A 22,304-nucleotide genomic window follows, 5' to 3' on the forward strand; every position below is an offset into this window, starting at 1 on the left:
GGCTATATGCACCACAAAGGAGAGATCTTTTGAGACCAATGGGTGGATTGGATAATGGATAGCTCTCCTCTCATGCCTCATCCACTCACAGCCACACAGGTTGCTCCACCTGGACAGTATCCACCTGGAAGCTAGAAACTACTTGATCTCATTGGGCAAGGCTGCACCAGTGTGGGGACCCATTGTTTCATATCTATAGTTTTTATCCTGGTTCGTATCAAGACTATCCTATGAAGGATTGATATATTGACCCACTGTTTCATATCTATAGTTTTTAACCTGGTTCATATCAATACTGTCCTATGAAGGACTGATATATTTCAAAATTACTCTTCTGTTAGCCTTCTATGACATAAATCTACAATGCATGCTAAAACTATCCACAGGATGTCAAATGTTGAATGTCATGAATTCTTTGGTCATGTAAAGCACTAGTACATTGAAGAGGAGAAAAATCAAGCCTTAAACTTCACAGTTTGTTCATCAGAAGACTGGGATCTGAAGAAATAAGCATCCTCCTTTGCACCTTTATTTTGTATTTTTGTTTTTTGTTTTTTCCTTTATGAGAACTCACTGCTTAAAAGAAGGCACATGATTCCTGAGTACCAATCATGAGTGATAATAGTAATGGTAAGAAAAATCATACAAAACCAAAATTGCATGCGCCTTCGCTCACTTTGTATAGATAAGCAGAACATGGGTAGTTCTAGAGTTCACACATCCCGTTGTTCTCTAACTATTAGTGATCCAAATGACGAAACAAGTGTGCTACAATCTTTCCCCAAGATATGCTGAAGAAACTTAAAATCAAGTTCAATCCAAAATAAACACCTAACTATATTGCATCAAGCCTTAACAAATAGAAAAAGGCAGCAAAAGGGACATCACATGCTGTTTGCCTAATTAATCCTCCTCCAAGTTGATGGAGTCCTTGAATTTCCCATACAAAATCTTCTTCAGTTCAGCCATCTGTGAGAGCACAGATTCCTTTTCTTCCTCCAGCCTCTCCAATTCCTTGCTAGTGTCCTCTTTCATCTTCTCTAACCTGCTCTCGACTTCTTCCCGCGGCATGTGGGCAAAGATCTCCCCTATTTGGAACCTCACCATATCTTCATCTGATAAGATCAATTCATTGCTGGCATCCTCCACATTTTCATTGGCTTCCTGCAAGAAAACAAGGGCAAAATAACTAAATATTTTTTTCTGTATGATGGCCTCAAACTTTGATGTAATTGTAAATGTCCCAAATTGTTGAATACTGATGGCTTGTTTCAATTTAAAAAACAATTATGACTATTTAGATTTTGGGTTGCATGCACTACTTTTTAGTTCCAGTTTTATTTTCTTGGTCAAGTTCAACTTGACAGCTTCTTCCTAGTATGCAACCACAAGAAGGTCCTTACCTTCCCATCTGCCACTTAAATCTTTCGAAACCTTGAATAAATCTTTTAAATATCAAAGAATAATATATCCACCTTACACACCTTAGAATCCTCAAATACTGGTTACAAGTTCAGCTCATACATTCAATAACAATTTATTATGTACCTAAGAATACCCAGAGATTTGCATTGTTCAAGCTAAATCTACAGCATTAAGCTCATAACTAAGCTATCTAAAACACAAGTCACATTATCTAATTATCTTGCAGAACTGAGTAATATGGTTTCACACTTTCACCACAACTAAGCTAAAACAAGATTACATGAAAATCCAATTACTCATCCAATGCCATGTTTCTTTCTGTCAACTACATGTGCACGTACAATCCCAAAACCAAGTAGCTGAAGTTGTGTGAGAACTACCAAACATTACGAGTTTGGTTGCCAATTTGTATAAGCTTAATATTCCTAATATCAATTTAAAGGAATAGTCAAACACCGTACTTTTGAATTTGTTTTAGAGCATTTTCCGAGTTCAATATACAAGAGAATCAAACTCTATTTTATGAGTAAGCCCATTAAGCCTGTTCAATTTCTATGCCAAATCAGTTATTTCTAATATTTCTTATCATGCAGTATTAGGTCAAAAACACATGACACTCTATCTTGGTGTGTGTATGTGTGGGACCACCAAGCAAAAGTTCTCTCTCCATTGAAAAAGTTGGATCCTGCATGGATGTGTAGTTTTCACCGTGCAATAGAGTTGCTCCAGTTACTTGTACTGCTATTCAGCACTTGCCACTTACTAATGCATATAAAAAAATAAAATGGACTTATATACATAGGAACACTGGCCTAAAGTGCACTACTATCATGGTCAGATGGCAAGATGTGAAAAAATCTTTTTTCATTACAAACTTTCTTCTTTCTTTAGTAGCTAGTAATAAATAAATAAACACTAAACATAATACGATAAACTCTTTTTCTACAATATGCACCAAGTGAGATATCTAAATAAGTAGTTAAGTACATATCAAAATCTGACAACCTTAATCTTTCCACCATAAACTATTACCCTAATCCATCTCGATATCAGACCAGCACTAAAAATCTCCAGTCCAATCTCAGTAGTAGTTGTACAAAAGCAAGGTATGACAGGGGGTCAGACTACAACTCTTGGCGAGGTTCTTGGTTAGTCATTCCTCTCATATAAATTATTCCAAAACAAGTTGGCCACAACCTAATGGCATAAACAAGATTCCACTTGGTACTTCTAATTACTTACATTAGACTGCTTTTTTTCCAAATGCATGTTCATTTGATTTATGTCTATTTCTATCAACTTACAAAGCTACCGTTTGCGTCCTTAATAGTCCTCTGTATGTATGTGTGAAAAGATGAAAATCACTAGCAAGCATGTTAGCTAGAATGAGGGAAAATAGAAGGACAGTAGATCCTGCCTGATTCATAGAGAAGATGCATCATGGTGTATTGTTTCTTTCAACTTGTGTTTCTACATTCTCTCATGCAACTGAAAATTTATTCCTTTCACATAATTCAGGAAATAACGCAGCTTGGCGTGCTTATCTAACAACTTCAGTAGAAGCATCTTCTGATTTCACCCCCAAATACACCTCGATTTTTTACAATTAACCGCCAAATCTTACCTAAAACTCATCAAATTTCTAACCTTTCCAAGATTACTAACTCTCTAACTGGCTAAGCGACTCCGGTTTGAATTAATATCATGAGATCGACAAATGTTATCTGAACTTTCCAAAGATGCAACATAGTGTTACCCGAAGAGAAGCCTGGATTGTTACCTTGGCGAGCTTGATCTCGTCCTCGAGCTCATGGAATCTATTGTTCAATCTCCCAAACTTGTTTATGTTCTGCTGATCCTCCCACGTCACCTGGGCCTCCGATCCGTCTCCCTAACCAAATCGATCAGAGAAAACCATCACGAATCTGCTGCACATCGAGATCTAGGGTTAGGGTTAGGATTTTTCCTTAGGGGTTTACCTGCTGCATCGTTGGAGCCCGGTTTCTTCTCTCTCCTCCCGAGCCGACGAAGTGAATAATTTTTGGGTTATAGGTCTCGAAATTGCGAACGGAGCTAGAATGGACCTAATTCCTATTTCATCGTTATATTGGGCTAAAGTGTAAAACTTCTTATACTCATTTTCTATCCTTTTATTTAATTTCTTTTTTTTTTCCCCTATTTTGGTTGGGTGTAACCATGATTATAGATACGAAGGTATTTGATTGTTAAAATATGAATAAATAGGGTGTTTGAGAGCAAATATTACAAAATGCATAATTATACTTAGACCATTAAATTATAATTATTTTTTATATACCTCCACTTATTATTATTTTTTTTGTAATATATAGATGAAAAGGCTAAAAAGATTTTAAAAAATCCCTATTAGAAGGTAAGGATATTTTAGTAAATTAAATTCTTTTCTCTTCTCTTTAAAATGTAAAGGTAAACATATCATATAGCTACTCACATGATTTGCGCGTGACAACTTATAAATGAAAAATGTAACTGTTACGAACCGGTCTAATCCGATCTACAATGGTTCTGAACTCGATAAAGCTCGTAACTTTTGAAGGGATCTGCGAATAATCTAATTGACGGATATCTTGGAGAGAGCTTTCTAAAGAATCCAAGATCACAAAATTTTGGACTGTTAGATCTCAAGATATCGATAAAACAGTGGTCGAAGGTCAATTAGATCCTAGCTTAATAGCTTTCCAATGGCTAGATAGTTGTTAAGTTTACTCCTTAGTGTGAAGGGAGATCGTAGAGTGGTTAGAAGCTGAAAGATGTCGACCTAGGACTTAGGGGTGGATGTCAATAGCTAGAGACAAGTTGAGAGAGAGATAAAGGCCAAAGCCAATTTAATTATCTAAGATAAACTCTACATATTTATAAAGGCTCACTGTAAGAATTCATCAACTAAGTTAAAACCCTAACAAACCAACAACTAAGTTAAAACCCTAACAAACCAACAATTTTTCGCCATGATGCATTCAAACACGCCTGATTGCGTTCGAAAACGCAATTGCTTTCTCTGTAGTTGCAAACGTGTGTAGGCAAACAAATAGCCCCAATCGAATGCAGGTCCATAGCGTTCAAACGCCCCATGACAAAAGGTCTTATTCTCTCAAGCAAACACAAACTAGATAAATAAGCTCATCCCAATAAATCTAATATCGCGAGTGGATCCAATCCGACGGAGTCTATCAGTAACAAAGAGCTTAATAAAAAAAGTATTTGAGATACTTTTAATAGTTCAATAAACCTATACATTATAAAAAAAAATTTCAAAAAATATACACAAAGATAGTCGAAAAGGTGATAGTTTATATAATATAAATGTGATTAACTCATTATTTACGTTTAGTACATAATAAACTCAATTTATGCACCGGCACCAAATCACAATCTCCTTAAAATGGTAGGACCGAATGTAAGATAATACACCCAATCACTACATCAAACCCTTATTTAATAGGGAATTAGTAACCCTTTTTAAGATCAATTTCATAACCTTGTTAAGTAATAGTTGGTCAATAATAGTGGGTCAGAAAACATCTCTTTCTAATGAGGAGTAGAATTTTGATAGTATCCCAACATTTCTTGTTGCTGCTAAAAGTCAAAACCGAGACATTATAAGCTTGTTTAACTATCTAACCTCATCCCATTAATCTTTGAATTTTTCAACCCCTTGTTAATTTTATTAAATTTTTTTTAAAAAAAATTGGGGGATAATAAGAGACCGAGTGATTTTGACGTCGTTGACTTGTCTAACTCTCCTCGTGAGCGAGTGACCAAACCATGCTGCATAGACTCGTGCCATGCACCATGCACGTGACTTCAATTAGCACGTAATTTTATATTATGAAACAAGCTGTAGGTAATAAGTAGTTATTTATAGTGGATTATATTAACTTAAACTAAGAAGGAATATATGTAAATAATAAAAAATAATTAGACTTTTATCAAGTTAATTATAAAAAGATATCAATAGTCCTATTATTATGATATATATACATTGCTTCCCGTTAAGTGTATATATATGTTTTTTACTTGATAAATTATTAAGATAATATAATTATCAAAAAATAATATGCAAGATAATATATTTAAAAAATAATAATTACCTATTGAACAGGTAATATCTTTTAAATTTATTGCATTACTATTATACCTTTAAGAATTTTAACCGTTAGATCTTCATCATACCACAGTACTAAAGAAGTGCTATTTATAAAAATATTCTATTATTGAGTTTTTTTTTCCTTTTTACTTGGGATGAAAATTAATTTTTTTATTTTATCACTCTAGGGATTCATCAACTAAGTTAAAGAACTTTAACAAACCTTCTAATAAACCAACAACTAAGTTAAAACCCTAACAAACTAATAATTTTTACTACAATGTATTCGAATGCGCTCGATCGTGTTCGAAGGCGCAATTGCTTTATCTGTAATTGCAAACACGTGTAGGCGTTCAAACGCCCTATAGCAAAAAGTCTTATTCTCTCAAGCAAACACAAATTAGATAAATAAGCTCATCCTAATAAATCTAATATCGCTAGTGAATCCAATCCGACGGAGTCTATCAGTAACAAAGAGATTAATAAAAAAAAGTATTTGAGCTAATTTTAATAGTTCAGTAAACCTATACGTTATAAAAAAAAAGTTCAAAAAAATATACATAAAGATAGTCGAAAAGGTGATAGTTTATATAATATAAATGTGATTAACTCATTATTTACTTTTAGTACATAATAAACTCAATTTATGCACCGGCACCAAATCACAATCTCCTTAAAATGGTAGGACCAAATGTAGGATAATACACCCAATCACTACATCAAACCCTTATTTAATAGGGAATTAAGAACCCTTTTTAAGGTCAATTTCATAACCTTGTTAAGTGATAGTAGGTCAATAATTGTGGGTCAGAAAACATCTCTTTCTAATGAGGAGTAGAATTTTGATAGTATCCCAACATTTCTTGTTGCTGCTAAAAGTCAAAACCGAGACATTATAAGCTTGTTTAACTATCTAACCTCATCCCATTAATCTTTGAAATTTTCAACCCCTTGTTAATTTTATTAAATTTTTTTTAAAAAAAAAATTGGGGGATAATAAGAGACCGAGTGATTTTGACGTCGTTGACTTGTCTAACTCTCCTCGTGAGCGAGTGACCAAACCATGCTGCATAGACTCGTGCCATGCACCATGCACGTGACTTCAATTAGCACGTAATTTTATATTATGAAACAAGCTGTAGGTAATAAGTAGTTATTTACAGTGGATTAGATTAACTTAAACTAAGAAGGAATATATGTAAATAATAAAAAATAATTAGACCTTTATCAAGTTAATTATAAAAAGATATCAATAGTCCTATTATTATGATATATATACATTACTTCCCGTTAAGTTTATATATATGTTTTTTACTTGATAAATTATTAAGATAATATAATTATCAAAAAATAATATGCAAGATAATATATTTAAAAAATAATAATTACCTATTGAACAGGTAATATCTTTTAAATTTATTGCATTACTATTATACCTTTAAGAATTTTAACCGTTAGATCTTCATCATACCACAGTACTAAAGAAGTGCTATTTATAAAAATATTCTATTATTGAGTTTTTTTTTCCTTTTTACTTAGGATGAAAATTAATTTTTTTATTTTATCACTCTAGGGATTCATCAACTAAGTTAAAGAACTTTAACAAACCCTAATAAACCAGCAACTAAGTTAAAGCCCTAACAAACTAATAATTTTTACTACAATGTATTCGAATGCGCTCGATCGTGTTCGAAGGCGCAATTGCTTTATCTGTAATTGCAAACGCGTGTAGGCGTTCAAACGCCCTATAGCAAAAAGTCTTATTCTCTCAAGCAAACACAAATTAGATAAATAAGCTCATCCCAATAAATCTAATATCGCTAGTGAATCCAATCCGACGGAGTCTATCAGTAACAAAGAGATTAATAAAAAAAAGTATTTGAGCTAATTTTAATAGTTCAGTAAACCTATACGTTATAAAAAAAAAGTTCAAAAAAATATACACAAAGATAGTCGAAAAGGTGATAGTTTATATAATATAAATGTGATTAACTCATTATTTACTTTTAGTACATAATAAACTCAATTTATGCACCGGCACCAAATCACAATCTCCTTAAAATGGTAGGACCAAATGTAGGATAATACACCCAATCACTACATCAAACCCTTATTTAATAGGGAATTAAGAACCCTTTTTAAGGTCAATTTCATAACTTTGTTAAGTGATAGTAGGTCAATAATTGTGGGTCAGAAAACATCTCTTTCTAATGAGGAGTAGAATTTTGATAATATCCCAACATTTCTTGTTGCTGCTAAAAGTCAAAACCGAGACATTATAAGCTTGTTTAACTATCTAACCTCATCCCATTAATCTTTGAATTTTTCAACCCCTTGTTAATTTTATTAAATTTTTTTTTAAAAAAAATTGGGGGATAATAAGAGACCGAGTGATTTTGACGTCGTTGACTTGTCTAACTCTCCTCGTGAGCGAGTGACCAAACCATGCTGCATAGACTCGTGCCATGCACCATGCACGTGACTTCAATTAGCACGTAATTTTATATTATGAAACAAGCTGTAGGTAATAAGTAGTTATTTACAGTGGATTAGATTAACTTAAACTAAGAAGGAATATATGTAAATAATAAAAAATAATTAGACCTTTATCAAGTTAATTATAAAAAGATATCAATAGTCCTATTATTATGATATATATACATTACTTCCCGTTAAGTGTATATATATGTTTTTTACTTGATAAATTATTAAGATAATATAATTATCAAAAAATAATATGCAAGATAATATATTTAAAAAATAATAATTACCTATTGAACAGGTAATATCTTTTAAATTTATTGCATTACTATTATACCTTTAAGAATTTTAACCGTTAGATCTTCATCATACCACAATACTAAAGAAGTGCTATTTATAAAAATATTCTATTATTGAGTTTTTTTTTTCCTTTTTACTTAGGATGAAAATTAATTTTTTTATTTTATCACTCTAGCGATTCATCAACTAAGTTAAAGAACTTTAACAAACCCTAATAAACCAGCAACTAAGTTAAAGCCCTAACAAACTAATAATTTTTACTACAATGTATTCGAATGCGCTCGATCGTGTTCGAAGGCGCAATTGCTTTATCTGTAATTGCAAACGCGTGTAGGCGTTCAAACGCCCTATAGCAAAAAGTCTTATTCTCTCAAGCAAACACAAATTAGATAAATAAGCTCATCCCAATAAATCTAATATCGCTAGTGAATCCAATCCGACGGAGTCTATCAGTAACAAAGAGATTAATAAAAAAAAGTATTTGAGCTACTTTTAATAGTTCAGTAAACCTATACGTTATAAAAAAAAAGTTCAAAAAAATATACACAAAGATAGTCGAAAAGGTGATAGTTTATATAATATAAATGTGATTAACTCATTATTTACTTTTAGTACATAATAAACTCAATTTATGCACCGGCACCAAATCACAATCTCCTTAAAATGGTAGGACCAAATGTAGGATAATACACCCAATCACTACATCAAACCCTTATTTAATAGGAAATTAAGAACCCTTTTTAAGATCAATTTCATAACCTTGCTAAGTGATAGTAGGTCAATAATTGTGGGTCAGAAAACATCTCTTTCTAATGAGGAGTAGAATTTTGATAGTATCCCAACATTTCTTGTTGCTGCTAAAAGTCAAAACCGAGACATTATAAGCTTGTTTAACTATCTAATCTCATCCCATTAATCTTTGAATTTTTCAACCCCTTGTTAATTTTATTAAATTTTTTTTAAAAAAAAATTGGGGGATAATAAGAGACCGAGTGATTTTGACGTCGTTGACTTGTCTAACTCTCCTCGTGAGCGAGTGACCAAACCATGCTGCATAGACTCGTGCCATGCACCATGCACGTGACTTCAATTAGCACGTAATTTTATATTATGAAACAAGCTGTAGGTAATAAGTAGTTATTTATAGTGGATTAGATTAACTTAAACTAAGAAGGAATATATGTAAATAATAAAAAATAATTAGACTTTTATCAAGTTAATTATAAAAAGATATCAATAGTCCTATTATTATGATATATATACATTACTTCCCGTTAAGTGTATATATATGTTTTTTACTTGATAAATTATTAAGATAATATAATTATCAAAAAATAATATGCAAGATAATATATTTAAAAAATAATAATTACCTATTGAACAGGTAATATCTTTTAAATTTATTGCATTACTATTATACCTTTAAGAATTTTAACCGTTAGATCTTCATCATACCACAGTACTAAAGAAGTGCTATTTATAAAAATATTCTATTATTGAGTTTTTTTTTCCTTTTTACTTGGGATGAAAATTAATTTTTTTATTTTATCACTCTAGGGATTCATCAACTAAGTTAAAGAACTTTAACAAACCCTAATAAACCAGCAACTAAGTTAAAGCCCTAACAAACTAATAATTTTTACTACAATGTATTCGAATGCGCTCGATCGTGTTCGAAGGCGCAATTGCTTTATCTGTAATTGCAAACGCGTGTAGGCGTTCAAACGCCCTATAGCAAAAAGTCTTATTCTCTCAAGCAAACACAAATTAGATAAATAAGCTCATCCCAATAAATCTAATATCGCTAGTGAATCCAATCCGACGGAGTCTATCAGTAACAAAGAGATTAATAAAAAAAAGTATTTGAGCTAATTTTAATAGTTCAGTAAACCTATACGTTATAAAAAAAAAGTTCAAAAAAATATACACAAAGATAGTCGAAAAGGTGATAGTTTATATAATATAAATATGATTAACTCATTATTTACTTTTAGTACATAATAAACTCAATTTATGCACCAGCACCAAATCACAATCTCCTTAAAATGGTAGGACCAAATGTAGGATAATACACCCAATCACTACATCAAACCCTTATTTAATAGGGAATTAAGAACCCTTTTTAAGGTCAATTTCATAACCTTGGTAAATGATAGTAGGTCAATAATTGTGGGTCAGAAAACATCTCTTTCTAATGAGGAGTAGAATTTTGATAATATCCCAACATTTCTTGTTGCTGCTAAAAGTCAAAACCGAGACATTATAAGCTTGTTTAACTATCTAACCTCATCCCATTAATCTTTGAATTTTTCAACCCCTTGTTAATTTTATTAAATTTTTTTTAAAAAAAAATTGGGGGATAATAAGAGACCGAGTGATTTTGACGTCGTTGACTTGTCTAACTCTCCTCGTGAGCGAGTGACCAAACCATGCTGCATAGACTCGTGCCATGCACCATGCACGCGACTTCAATTAGCACGTAATTTTATATTATAAAACAAGCTGTAGGTAATAAGTAGTTATTTATAGTGGATTAGATTAACTAAATCTTTGTCATTAAGCCTGAGTCCACGGTTAAGCGACCCTTCTTTGACCGAGGAATTGGTGCCTAAGAATAGAATCTCAAGTCCTAAGCATTTAAGCTTTGTTCTTCTTTTAGAAAGATTGAATTGTTAATTACTTGTTGTTATCTTCTCTACTATTTTATGTGAATATAATATGTGGTGTATCTACAATAACTATAATATATTTATTTTAAATAATTGGGAGGATAAGTGTTAGAATATAAGGTTTTATAATTTAATTGTATTTAATTTTTTAATTTAATATATAAAGAGAAACTACAATACCTATTTATATACTCTAATAAAATCTTCTTTCATCTTAATGTTGCCTATATATGTAGTTAATTAATTGCCCATCTAGAAGGATAATGATTCTTCCAAAGAGAGCCATTTTAAGCTGTGGCCAGTTCGACTCTTGACCAACCCATAGCCCCACGTGGGAACGAGCAAAATTAAGGAACATACACACTAAACCATCACGTGTGGTGTCGTGTGGTTGTCCTCTTCCTCGTTGACCTTCTTCAAAGTCCCTCCTCTTTTGACTAGTCGCCGCATACTACTCATTCCTACATCTAACTCCTCCCCTTCGGAAGCCGTTCGTAAAACCCAACCACTTTTCAAATTTCCTGGCACAAAATCGAAACTAAGTTGACAAGAGAGAGAGAGAGGAAGAGGAGGTTGACGTTATGGATCCTTTCTTCTGCCAAGAAGAGGAGAATGACTTCGATCAAATCCTCCGTTATATTCTGTCCTCTCCATTGCCTCCGTCTCGGCCGGCGGGTACCGCCTTCGTTAGATACTCCGGGGCGCAGGAGGGCGGCTTCGCTGGCGAAGGGTCGAGACAGCCATCATCTTTTGCTTCTCGGAACATCCACCGGAGAGTTCTGAGGTTTCTTGGGAGGATGTCGACCCCGGCTAGCGGCGGCGAGGAGGGGAGCAGCCGAGGGCTCCGGAATATGATGAGGGAGAAGCAGAGGAGGGAGAGGATGAGTCAGGGATACGCTGATCTCCACTCCATGCTACCCTACAAATCAAAGGTTTACTAACTCTACTCTAAAAGTTTAAGCTACCAGAGAGAGAGAGAGAGAGAGAGAGAACTCTAACACGTACAAATGTTTTATTCGGTAGGCCGATAAGAACTCGATCGTCCGGTCGGCAGCGGCGTACCTCGCGGAGATGAAGAGCACGGAGGGGAAGCTCCGACGGCGCAACACGGAGCTCGAGGCGATAGCAGCGGTGGAGAAGAAGCCCAACTGGGTGATCAAACTGCGCGTCGTGAATAACTCGTCGCCTATCGGATCTCTTATCGGGGTTCTTCGATGCGTTAAGGTGACAGAGTTAAAGGTGAAGAGCATCGTATCCAGCATATCCGGAGATGATCTCTTGGTGGAGGTTGGTGTGGAAACTGAGGTACGTGGGATAGTGAGTTTGGACTTTAAAAACTCTCTAAAATTTATAATCTTAATCTACCGATAAAAATAGCCAGTTTTCAAACCCGATTCCTCGTTACCGGTTTCAAAACAATACTATGTAAAACAAGTCATATTTGTCAAGAAAAAAATTAGTGTCCAACTTTCGGATTACACGTTCTTTTCTTCTATTAAGATTTCTCTCCGTTGTGATAGATATAATTATAACTTACTTATAGGAGATATTATTTAATTATTAAACAATTTAAATTTGATTCTTTGGATATAAACTTTAATTTAAATATGATTATCTATCTCTATCTATATTTGTTATTAAATTTAATTTAAATTAAACTTAAACTAACAAGGAATATATGAAAATAATAAAAAATAATTAGACTTTTATCAAGTTAATTATAAAAAGATATCAATAACCCTATTATGATATATATACATTACTTCTCTGTATATATATTTACTTGATAAATTATTATAATATAATTATCAAAAAATAATATGCAAGATAATATATTTAAAAAATAATAATTACCTATTGAATAGGTAATATCTTTTAAATTTATTGCATTCCTATTGTATCCTTAAGAATTTTAATCGTTAGATCTTCATCAAATCACGATACTAAAGAAGTGCTATTTACAAAAATATTTTATTACTGAGTTCATGTTTTTTTTCCTTTTTACTTCGGATGAAAATTAATTTTTTTATTTTATCACTAGGTCACTATGATTTATTTTTTCTTCAAAATATATTTATTTAAAAGAGCAAGTGTTGTTTAAGTTATTTTGTTAACTTTAACCGTCGTCACGGTTAATAAGTGAGAGAAACGAGAGAAGTAATACATTTAAATTAAACAATATAAATAAAAACTAATGCAAATTTGATAAAATGAGAGCATTGGTTTAAAAAGGTGGGTAGAATACTTATTTGATGGATGGTGATCACATTCATTGAAGCCAAGTAGGAAATTACTTCTTCTCTATATATACTTCATGTAATTAGTTACTAAATTCATTTATCTCTGTGTGTTTGTGTTAAAGATTCCTATTGCTGAGGTGAAGAGAGCAATTGAGGGTGCATTGATCAAAGAGGAGGAGAGATTATATCCCCAGCAAACCAAATGGTGCCTAAGTTGCAATGTATTGAATGTACATGATGTAACATAACTTTTTGTGCACTTTTTTTTTTATTTTAAAAATGAGTTAGAATTACTCATGACGATTTCATATTTAGTACATTTATTCATGTGTTTTACTACAATATGGAGTTTTCCATCTAATTCAGTTTTAGAAGATTTGAAATAAAATTTCATCGTAAGGTGAGATAAAATGTAAGCACTCCATCTCTGACTATCTAGAATACAACAAAAGATGACGTCTTAAACTTACTCTTACTGGATCACATTAAAGGAAGATTAGGTTAAATGGATTGAATTTAATTATTTTATTTAATTATTTAATTTAGTTAGAGTTTTAACATGTTAAAATTTTATTTAATTAGTTAAATTCAACTCTACGTAGTTTCGAAAATATATTCATAAAATATTCTACACATAACCAAATAATATCAAACTAGTTGAATAAGATCACTCATGACTTCTCAAGATTTAAAGTCTATCTACGATGAAACGGACGGTTTGATGATTTGTTAGAGTTGTTTAATTAAGTTAATGAGTTCCTCCCATCTTCTTTCTTCCATCGTCCAAGTCTTTGGTCGACCTCTTCCGATCTTTAACCTTCCTCTTCCATAACTAACCATCTAAGTTTCGAAACTGTTGTGGATCGAATTAGGCCCGTTCCGGCCCAATTTTTTTTAATGTTCATTTTATCTAGAAAATTTTACAGAAAGTAACTCTTACTTCACACTGTATGTCTGTATCACATGAAAGATTTATCCACACTTCATCAGGAAAAAAAAAAGGGAACAATGGATAAGATTCCTATGGAAATTTTGGTTGCCCAATACCCAAATATTAAGAACCTTGTGGGAGACATCAAACACTTGGATCTAATAACCTATTATCCTCATTGCATTTTAAAGAATCTGAGCAACAAGAACAAAAGGAATTAACGATCTATAGGCAGAACAACATAAAAGCTTAAGTCACCACCGATCGATGGAAAGAGATACAGCAGCTACACAGGCTAAACCATTCCTTGCCGTCTTCAGAACTGGAACAAATGGACAAAAACGAACACATCCACCGTACTAAAACTTGAATATTAACTAATACATGAGTAGTTTTATAAGAACTGTGAACACAAGTTGAGTAATCAAATCCAGAACAAAACAAGTATTACCAGTCAAAATCCCATGAGGTAAAGATAAGTTTGGCCGACTCAAACAGCTAGCTATAAGAGCCTACATAAAATTAACAGCAGAGCTCCTCACTTCAGAGGAATGAACCTGGAAGAGTGTGTGGCACCAATACCGGGTCTTCCATGCTTGACAGGCTTGTACGAGATGGAGAACTCAGCAAGGTAGTGACCAATCATTTCGGGCTTGATCTCAACCTGGTTGAAGGTCTTCCCATTGTAGACACCAATGATGCTCCCAATCATCTCGGGCACGATGATCATGTTGCGGAGATGGGTCCTGACAGGCTCGGGCTTCTCGCCTTGAGGGGCCTCCTTTTTCTGTACAAATAAAATGTTCAGAGATTGTACATGAGAATTTAGCAGAAATACATGTAAAATATATGTAATTTACTTGCGTGACAAACCAAAGTGAACAGAAGGAAACAGAAAGAACAGCCAGTAGTCAGAGTTTTCCTTGGACCACTGTAAACGAACACAGACAATGATGTACAGTATGCAACATAAGTAAAGATTTTGAAACATGAGATGGACAATCAACAACCGATGGCTGGCAACAACTTGAAACTCTTTGATATTCAAGATTGGCAATTGTTAACAAGAGACACTACATGAATCTTATGGCAGCAGAAGTTGACAATTACGGTAGCTAAAATCAGTGGCATGAACGTCGAAAGCATTACAGGCCCCCTATAACAAACCTGAAAGATATTGGAACCTCATCTGGAGTAAGAAAAAAGATTGCACACTATCGACATTATGCATATCATAAACCTGATAATCCTTTGACAATATTTAAGACAAGTTATAACCCTTCAATACAGAAGCAGTTCTCACAACTACAACAATATGCAAAATTTCAAGAAATTAAAAAAAAATACTAAACTGCTAGAATGAAGTGCATTGTCTTCTTAATATAAAAAGCAGTAAATGTATTTTCATGAGACCTGATCAAATAGACATACTGAACTAAATGAGAAATATACTAATATGTCAATCATGTACCTAATGTAACATCAAAATAACCACATTATGCAATTTGCAATAACAAGTAAAGCACACAGATCAGTTAAGTACTTGATAACAGAATGTGTTCCAGTTCAAACATTGTTATCCTCTTTATGATTCACAGCCAAAAGATACTAAACAATCTTGATACCAAACCCAGCAGTAAATAGAGAAAGAGCATAAACCCATAATTACTTTATCTACATATTTAATCAATCTGATCATATGATATTTTGTACTCATTTGTATCCTACTGCCAAATTTATTTAAACTATGATAAACGATACAGTAACTTTATTTCTTAACAAATGATAATACTCTTCTCGGCAAATCGTATTTGTCTTATATCTCGAAATTCTACGCGAATTCAGGATATGCATCTTCAAGATATAGGATGAAAAACAATGCAATACTAGCCATACATATGGTAAAAAAAAAGTTCATCATAATGCTTTACAGTAGATTGAAAACATCATAAACAAAATTAATAAAATGTAAAATTAGCCATACATATGATTAAAAAAAAAAGAAACTTTTCACTCTTACCGCCTTGCGTAATTTCTTGATCAAAGCCATCGGCTTCCTCTTGAGACCCCTCTGGAACCTAAACAAACCATTCACATAAAAACTTCAACCAACTAAACCAAACAAAGCAAACAGAACCCAATCAAGAGGACATCTACGAACTAGATCTCATGGATATGTGGCTTTACCTTCTGCGAGCACGAGCAGGGAAGAGCTTGACGAGCTCATCGGTGGACATGTCGAGGAGCGCATCGAGATCCACGCCCCTGTAGCTGAACTTCCTGAACGTCCTCTTCTTCGGCTGCCCTGCGGCGACATCAACATCTGCGTCGGCCTGCATTGGAGAAGGAGGAGAAGAAGAAGCCGTGAGATCTTTAGAACAATAAGAGTGGGCTAGGGTTGGGGTTTACCATTCTTGCGAGAGAGAAGAAGAAGCGGCGGAAACCCTAGATGCAACTATCCATGGCGTTAAACTTTAATACATATATATATACACCGAAGCCGGACTCGAGCCGGGACCGGGCCCGACCCGAGGCTAATTTGGTCCGAATCAAGCTTAGCCTCTCTGCAATCCGAACTAAAGCCCATTGGGCTAACTATCTGGCCCAATTATTATTATAGGATTACTAGTATAGCCTTGTAGCCTCTCTGCAACCAGTATAGTTGGGCTGGTCTCCAACTATCAGATTTTTAAAGGTTATTTAATTTATAAATCTATCTATTTTTTAGGTTAAAAGGGTAATTTAATTTAATATAATATTTTTCTATTAAAAATTGTCCTAAATCACGCATTTTTATCTCAATTTTTGTCCTCAATTCTCATTGTAATATTATCATTTATAAGAGTTATATCTTCGGCATATATTTGGATTGAAAGAATTCAAGAGGTGTTCCATTGTGTAAAAAGATATAGAATAATAATGTGTAAGAAGCTCTCAAAGTTGTTCAGAATGATTACAATAGATTGAACATGTAGAAGATGAGGAAAATGAAGTTGTTGTTATTATGTCCAAAGCCTATTTGATGATTTTTTTAAATTTTTGGAGAAAAGTTTGTAGACCGCTCTTGCAACTTTCATTTATGACTGGAATTACAAGAAGGATCTATGGGTAGTAGTATTATTGACCCTATTCATGAAGAAACCTTGATAGTATGAAATATAGGAATATATGTTATACATTGCAAAATAATAGGAGTAATATGCCAATCCAATACATGGTCAGAGCTGTTGATTGCTTTTATCACAGAAAGGTAATCTCTGAACAACCAGCAGGTACTAGAAGTATTAACAACATGAAGGGCTTTTTAGTTGGTCTGTATCAAGAAATATGAATACTTACACCTCTAGAGCTTTCACCACACCATGTAACATCACTCCATGCAACCACATCTTCACTTGAATAGGAAATATTAGGAGGAGGCTTATACAGAGCCACGAGCCATAGGTAATAGTAGGCATGTAAGAATTTGAGAGAAGGGCATAAATCATACACACTATATCCACTGGAGGAAGAGTAGATGTTGGAACATAGTAGCATTGTGGCACTTCTAGTTTGTCCAGAGTAGGGAAAAAAACAAACCCCAGCCAATTTTTAGAAAGGGTTGCTCTCAGTGATAATAGTTGTGACACCAAATCTTGCCTGCCATTGATGATCCGGAGAGAGAGTAGGATGGCAAACCAGTGGGCTCTCAAGAAGTTGCAATAGAGAAGGAGGTGTCCCGTGGTTTCAAGATCCTATTTGCAAAGCAGATAATAGCTCTCTATCACCGAGAGCTAGGACACAAGTTTAGCCAGAAGAAAAATGACTCCATTTACTCTCTCGAGAATCGAGATGATATCAAGTTACTACTAAACCAATCTAATGGATGTGGCTTAATTGAGCACAACAAATTGTCTATAGATAATAAAGTAAAGTTTGGATAAAGAACATAAAATTTGCAAGACAAATTCATTGATCAAAAGAGAGAAGATAAAGTTGAAAGCCTTTATTAATGAGTGGTGAAGTTGGGGTGAATCTCGGTGATGTTGGTGTGGCTCAATGGAGAGAATTAATAGTGGTGGTTTGGTGTAGCTCGACGGACTAAAGTGACGGTGGTGTTATGGCAACGAGATATTGGTATATATGAGATGAGAGTGGTGTAGGTCGAATATTAGTCGAGTAGAAAGGGAAGAAGTGGCTGGCCGAACGTAAAGAATTGGGGGGAGTTAATAAATTTGTGTAGGGGAAGGAGGCCGCCAAAACCCTAGGGTGGGCTATGACTAGAAGAGAACCGAGGGGAGAGATAGAAAGAGCAAGAGTTAGATTCAAGGAAGTAACTCAATGATTACACAATAATAATAAAAATTGCTCTCTAAATATAGGCTAACCCAATTCTAATTCAAATTTTACTTAATTTTACTTAACTAATTAAACAAGTCCTATAAAAATATATTTAATATTTATATGTATTTATCCACTTAAACAACTATCTATTAGGAATGTTCGATAAAACTTTCGTTAAAAACTAAACCATGGCAATTTTGAAAAACTTTCAGTAGCAAATATAGTGACAATTATAAAATTTAAAAAATTTGAGTGGTAATTATGTAAAAAAAACTCTTCATATATTTAGGATGAGTTTAAATCTTTGGAATTGCTCACAATGGTTGTTTTATTTTTTATTTATAATACTGAATCATGAAGTTTACTAAGGTACGAGGTAGCCATCTATCAAACGGGCAATACTGACTACCAAGATTGATTTAGTTGTTCTTTTTCCGACAAGAAGAGAGATGAAAATAATTACTTGTGAACTCAACACTAGAGCAAAAATAAATGCATTTGATCTTGTTTCACTTCATTTAATATTTTTTTTTATTCCCTCCTGTTTTTAATGATGTCACTAACGATGAATAGAGGAAGTATATATGCATCTCTTTCATTTTACAACCTACTACTAATTGCTATAAGGAGAAATGGTAAATCATCTTCACCTATCGGAGAGAAATGACAAATATAGATTGTCGGATCTTGCCTTCGTGATCCATCCACCCACCATTTCAAATTTGAACAATAACTGATACCATGAGTAGTTGTTTATAGGAATCCCGAGAAGAATAGAGTAATCAAATCCAGAACAAAATAAGCATTACCAGTCAAAATCCCATGAGAGGAAAAGATGAGTTTGGCCTAACATAAAATTAACAGCAGAACTCCTCACTTCAGAGGAATGAACCTGGAAGAGTGGGTGGCACCAATACCGGGCCTTCCATGCTTGACAGGCTTGTATGAGATGGAGAACTCCGCAAGGTAGTGACCGATCATCTCGGGCTTGATCTCAACCTGGTTAAAGGTCTTCCCATTGTAGACACCAATGATGCTCCCAATCATCTCGGGCACGATGATCATGTTGCGGAGATGAGTCCTGACAGGCTCGGGCTTCTCGCCTTGAGGGGCCTCCTTTTTCTGTACAGATAAAATGTTTAGAGACCGTATATGAAAATTAGAAGAAACAATTCATGAGAAACGAAAGTGAAAAGAAGGAAACAGAAAGACTAGCCTAGCCAGAGTTTTCCTTGGACTGATATAATATAAAGACAGCAGTACCGCACAACAAACACAGTATGCAGCATTAGTAAAGGAAATGAAACATGAGATGGGCAATCAGCAACCAAATGCTACATACGCAAACATCCCAAGACAATAGGTCTATGACGGTTACAGTAGCTGAAGTCTGTGAGATGAATACCGAAAGCATTACAAGCCCTCATAACAAACTCCAGAAGATGTTGGAAACTCATCAGGGATAAGATAACATATTGCACACTCTGTATTAAGCATACCAGAGTCACTTGGTTGATCATATAAACCTGACAATCCTTTGGCACTATTTAAGACAAGTTATAACCCTTCACTACAGAAGCAGTTTCCAGAACAACAAAAATATGCACAATTTCAAAGAAATTAAATGTAAAACTACTAGAGTGAAGAGCATTGTCTTCTTAACACAAAAGGCAGTACATGTATTTTCATGAGATCTGCCCTGATCAAATAGATGTATTCGTCTCAATGAGAAACTTTAAGTGTAATAAACTAATTCACCACCTATCATGTACCCCTAATATACATCAAAATAACCACATTATCCAGTTGCAAGAAACAAGTATAGCGCACAGAGCTAATAAGCACCATGATAAAAGAATGTGTTACTGTTCAAACATTCTTATCGTTCTTTATGAGTCATAGCTTAAAGATCCCAACAAGGGTCAAAAATTGGCCATAAACAACTTACAATCTTGATCCCAAACCCAGTATCAAATATTTATATATATATATATATATAGAGAGAGAGAGAGAGAGAGAGAGAGAGAGAGAGCATAAATCCATATTTAATTTATCTAAGTAATAAACCAAACTGAATATCTGATATTTTGTACTCCTTTGTATCCTACTGACAAATTTATTTACAGTACTGTAGACAAGACGAGCAGCTTTATTTTCAAAACATCAAGTACAATTCTGCCAAGCATTCACCAAATGTTAATACTTGTATTTATCTTATATCTCTGGAATTTTAAACATCATCAAGATAAGAGATTTAAAAACATTTCCCTGATACAACCGAACTGAAAAACAACGTAAAGAAAATCTCAAAACGTTAAGAAGCAGAAGGTCAAATGATGTCCTTCATAACGCTTTAGAATATGCTGAGAAGTTCTTATCGCATCTATTTGATACCTTGGCATAGATTTATTTACTAACTAAGGTTATATTATTATGAAATAATTCTAATGAAAATCATCATAAACAAAATTAATATAGCAATACATATGGTAAGAAAGCAGAAATCTTTCACTCTTACCGCCTTGCGCAGTTTCTTGATCAAAGCCATCGGCTTCCTCTTAAGACCCCTCTGAAACCTAAACAAATCATTCACATAAAAACTCTAAACCAAAAAAAAAAAAAAAGTCAACTAGATCTCATGGAGATGAGGCTTTACCTTCTGCGAGCACGAGCAGGGAAGAGCTTGACGAGCTCGTCGGTGGACATGTCGAGGAGTGCATCGAGATCCACGCCCCTGTAGCTGAACTTCCTGAACGTCCTCTTTTTCGGCTGCCCTGCGGCGACATCAACATCTACGTCGGCCTGCATCCCAGAAGAAGGATAAGAAGAAGCCATTAGATCTATTGAACAATTCGATTGGGCTTAGATGTACGGCCTACCATTGTTGTGGGGGAGAAGAAGCAGAGTAACCCTAGATTGCAACGAGAGGAGGGCGAGCTCGCTATTAGGGTTTCTGGGAGAGGGGCAGTGAAATAGGGTTTGCGTGGTATTTATAGGTTGGATTATTACATAATTGCCACTTAATTTTCCATAAATATTGTATTAGCCCTTATATTTTCTTAAGAAATTTACAAATCACATCCGACATTTTATCTATTTTATAATTCACATCTATCTTTTAAGGATTTTGTAATTTGACTGCTCCTTTTTTCTATAATTCTCATTTAACACTATGATATTATTTTAACTAACTAGCATCGACCTAATTATTAAAATACCTTTATTATTCCTTTTTCACTCTCTATATCCTTTCACCATTTTCCCTACCTACTTCTTCCACTATCACTGTTGGTGTCATCGCCACTGCCGCTACTTCTCCTCATCTTCTCCCCTCCCTTCTCATTTTCTTCTTCTTCTTATATTTGGAAAGAAAAAAAGATGATGAAAAAAGGGCTCTAATTACAAAATATTCAAAGACGGAGCGTAAATTACTGATAGGTAAAATATAGAGTGTGATTTATAAAAATTCTTACTTTTTAAAAGGTTAAATATATTTTAATCTTAAAATCACATTTTTCACACCGATCATTACAAACGAGTAATTATACTTATGACTAAAGTGAAGCATTTAAATTTTCTTTTCAATTTAACTGGACCTACCCAAATAATTTTTAGAATTAATTTTTTAATTCAAATTTATATATTTTATAGATTAAACCTTATGCCAAAACCAACAATAGAAAATCTTTCTTTTTTCTAATCTCTTCCATTAGAGAATAGAGAAGTTAGAAGTGAGATGAGCTTCGAATATTATAGCAATTTTTGTGTATTCTGATTAAAAAATTTAACAGTCTCATTTTAGTTATAAG

At 33.8% G+C, this 22,304-nt stretch overlaps 4 protein-coding genes across 5 annotated transcripts; 1 reads left to right on the top strand and 3 right to left on the bottom strand.

Annotated features, from left to right (window-relative positions):
* Positions 1-643: 643 nt before the first annotated feature.
* Positions 644-3,520, bottom strand: LOC140759114 (probable prefoldin subunit 4). Its single transcript, XM_073095588.1, has 3 exons — positions 3,405-3,520; positions 3,206-3,316; positions 644-1,164 (listed from the first exon to the last, which is right to left on the bottom strand). The coding sequence occupies exons 1-3, from the start codon at positions 3,411-3,413 to the stop codon at positions 904-906; spliced, it is 381 nt and encodes a 126-aa protein (XP_072951689.1). The 5' UTR covers positions 3,414-3,520; the 3' UTR covers positions 644-903.
* Positions 3,521-11,520: 8,000 nt separating this feature from the next.
* On the top strand, positions 11,521-13,540 carry LOC140759580 (transcription factor BHLH148-like). The gene is made up of 3 exons (XM_073096180.1): positions 11,521-11,933; positions 12,025-12,306; positions 13,364-13,540. The coding sequence occupies exons 1-3, from the start codon at positions 11,583-11,585 to the stop codon at positions 13,487-13,489; spliced, it is 759 nt and encodes a 252-aa protein (XP_072952281.1). The 5' UTR covers positions 11,521-11,582; the 3' UTR covers positions 13,490-13,540.
* A 966-nt stretch (positions 13,541-14,506) lies between these two features.
* LOC140759770 (small ribosomal subunit protein uS19) lies at positions 14,507-16,657 on the bottom strand. Its single transcript, XM_073096419.1, has 4 exons — positions 16,582-16,657; positions 16,360-16,505; positions 16,193-16,250; positions 14,507-14,959 (listed from the first exon to the last, which is right to left on the bottom strand). Exons 1-4 carry the CDS (start codon positions 16,582-16,584, stop codon positions 14,711-14,713), a joined length of 456 nt encoding a protein of 151 aa, XP_072952520.1. The 5' UTR covers positions 16,585-16,657; the 3' UTR covers positions 14,507-14,710.
* A 2,552-nt stretch (positions 16,658-19,209) lies between these two features.
* On the bottom strand, positions 19,210-21,473 carry LOC140758959 (small ribosomal subunit protein uS19-like). 2 transcript variants are annotated; one of them, XM_073095383.1, is made up of 4 exons: positions 21,375-21,473; positions 21,152-21,297; positions 21,014-21,071; positions 19,210-19,617 (listed from the first exon to the last, which is right to left on the bottom strand). In XM_073095383.1, exons 1-4 carry the CDS (start codon positions 21,375-21,377, stop codon positions 19,369-19,371), a joined length of 456 nt encoding a protein of 151 aa, XP_072951484.1. In that variant the 5' UTR covers positions 21,378-21,473; the 3' UTR covers positions 19,210-19,368. The 2 variants fall into 2 exon arrangements, with proteins under 2 accessions (XP_072951484.1, XP_072951483.1); XM_073095382.1 differs by lacking the exon at positions 21,375-21,473 and having other exon boundaries at positions 21,152-21,303.
* Positions 21,474-22,304: the final 831 nt, after the last annotated feature.

Source organism: Typha angustifolia, chromosome 4 (assembly GCF_048772165.1).
Source record: "Typha angustifolia cultivar Huaian chromosome 4, ASM4877216v1, whole genome shotgun sequence".
Lineage (NCBI taxonomy): Eukaryota > Viridiplantae > Streptophyta > Magnoliopsida > Poales > Typhaceae > Typha > Typha angustifolia.

Coding starts and splice junctions, on each gene's coding strand:
- LOC140758959 (XM_073095382.1), bottom strand. CDS start 21,303: ATGCAGGCCGACGTAGATGTTGATGTCGCCGCAGGGCAGCCGAAAAAG. Junction 21,072..21,151: donor CCTGCTCGTGCTCGCAGAAG/GTAAAGCCTCAT, acceptor TGATTTGTTTAG/GTTTCAGAGGGGTCTTAAGA. Junction 19,618..21,013: donor TCAAGAAACTGCGCAAGGCG/GTAAGAGTGAAA, acceptor TTATCTGTACAG/AAAAAGGAGGCCCCTCAAGG.
- LOC140759580 (XM_073096180.1), top strand. CDS start 11,583: ATGGATCCTTTCTTCTGCCAAGAAGAGGAGAATGACTTCGATCAAATC. Junction 11,934..12,024: donor TGCTACCCTACAAATCAAAG/GTTTACTAACTC, acceptor TTTATTCGGTAG/GCCGATAAGAACTCGATCGT. Junction 12,307..13,363: donor AGGTTGGTGTGGAAACTGAG/GTACGTGGGATA, acceptor TTTGTGTTAAAG/ATTCCTATTGCTGAGGTGAA.
- LOC140759770 (XM_073096419.1), bottom strand. Junction 16,251..16,359: donor CCTGCTCGTGCTCGCAGAAG/GTAAAGCCACAT, acceptor TGGTTTGTTTAG/GTTCCAGAGGGGTCTCAAGA. Junction 14,960..16,192: donor TCAAGAAATTACGCAAGGCG/GTAAGAGTGAAA, acceptor TTATTTGTACAG/AAAAAGGAGGCCCCTCAAGG.
- LOC140759114 (XM_073095588.1), bottom strand. Junction 1,165..3,205: donor ACGAGATCAAGCTCGCCAAG/GTAACAATCCAG, acceptor GTTTTCTTGCAG/GAAGCCAATGAAAATGTGGA.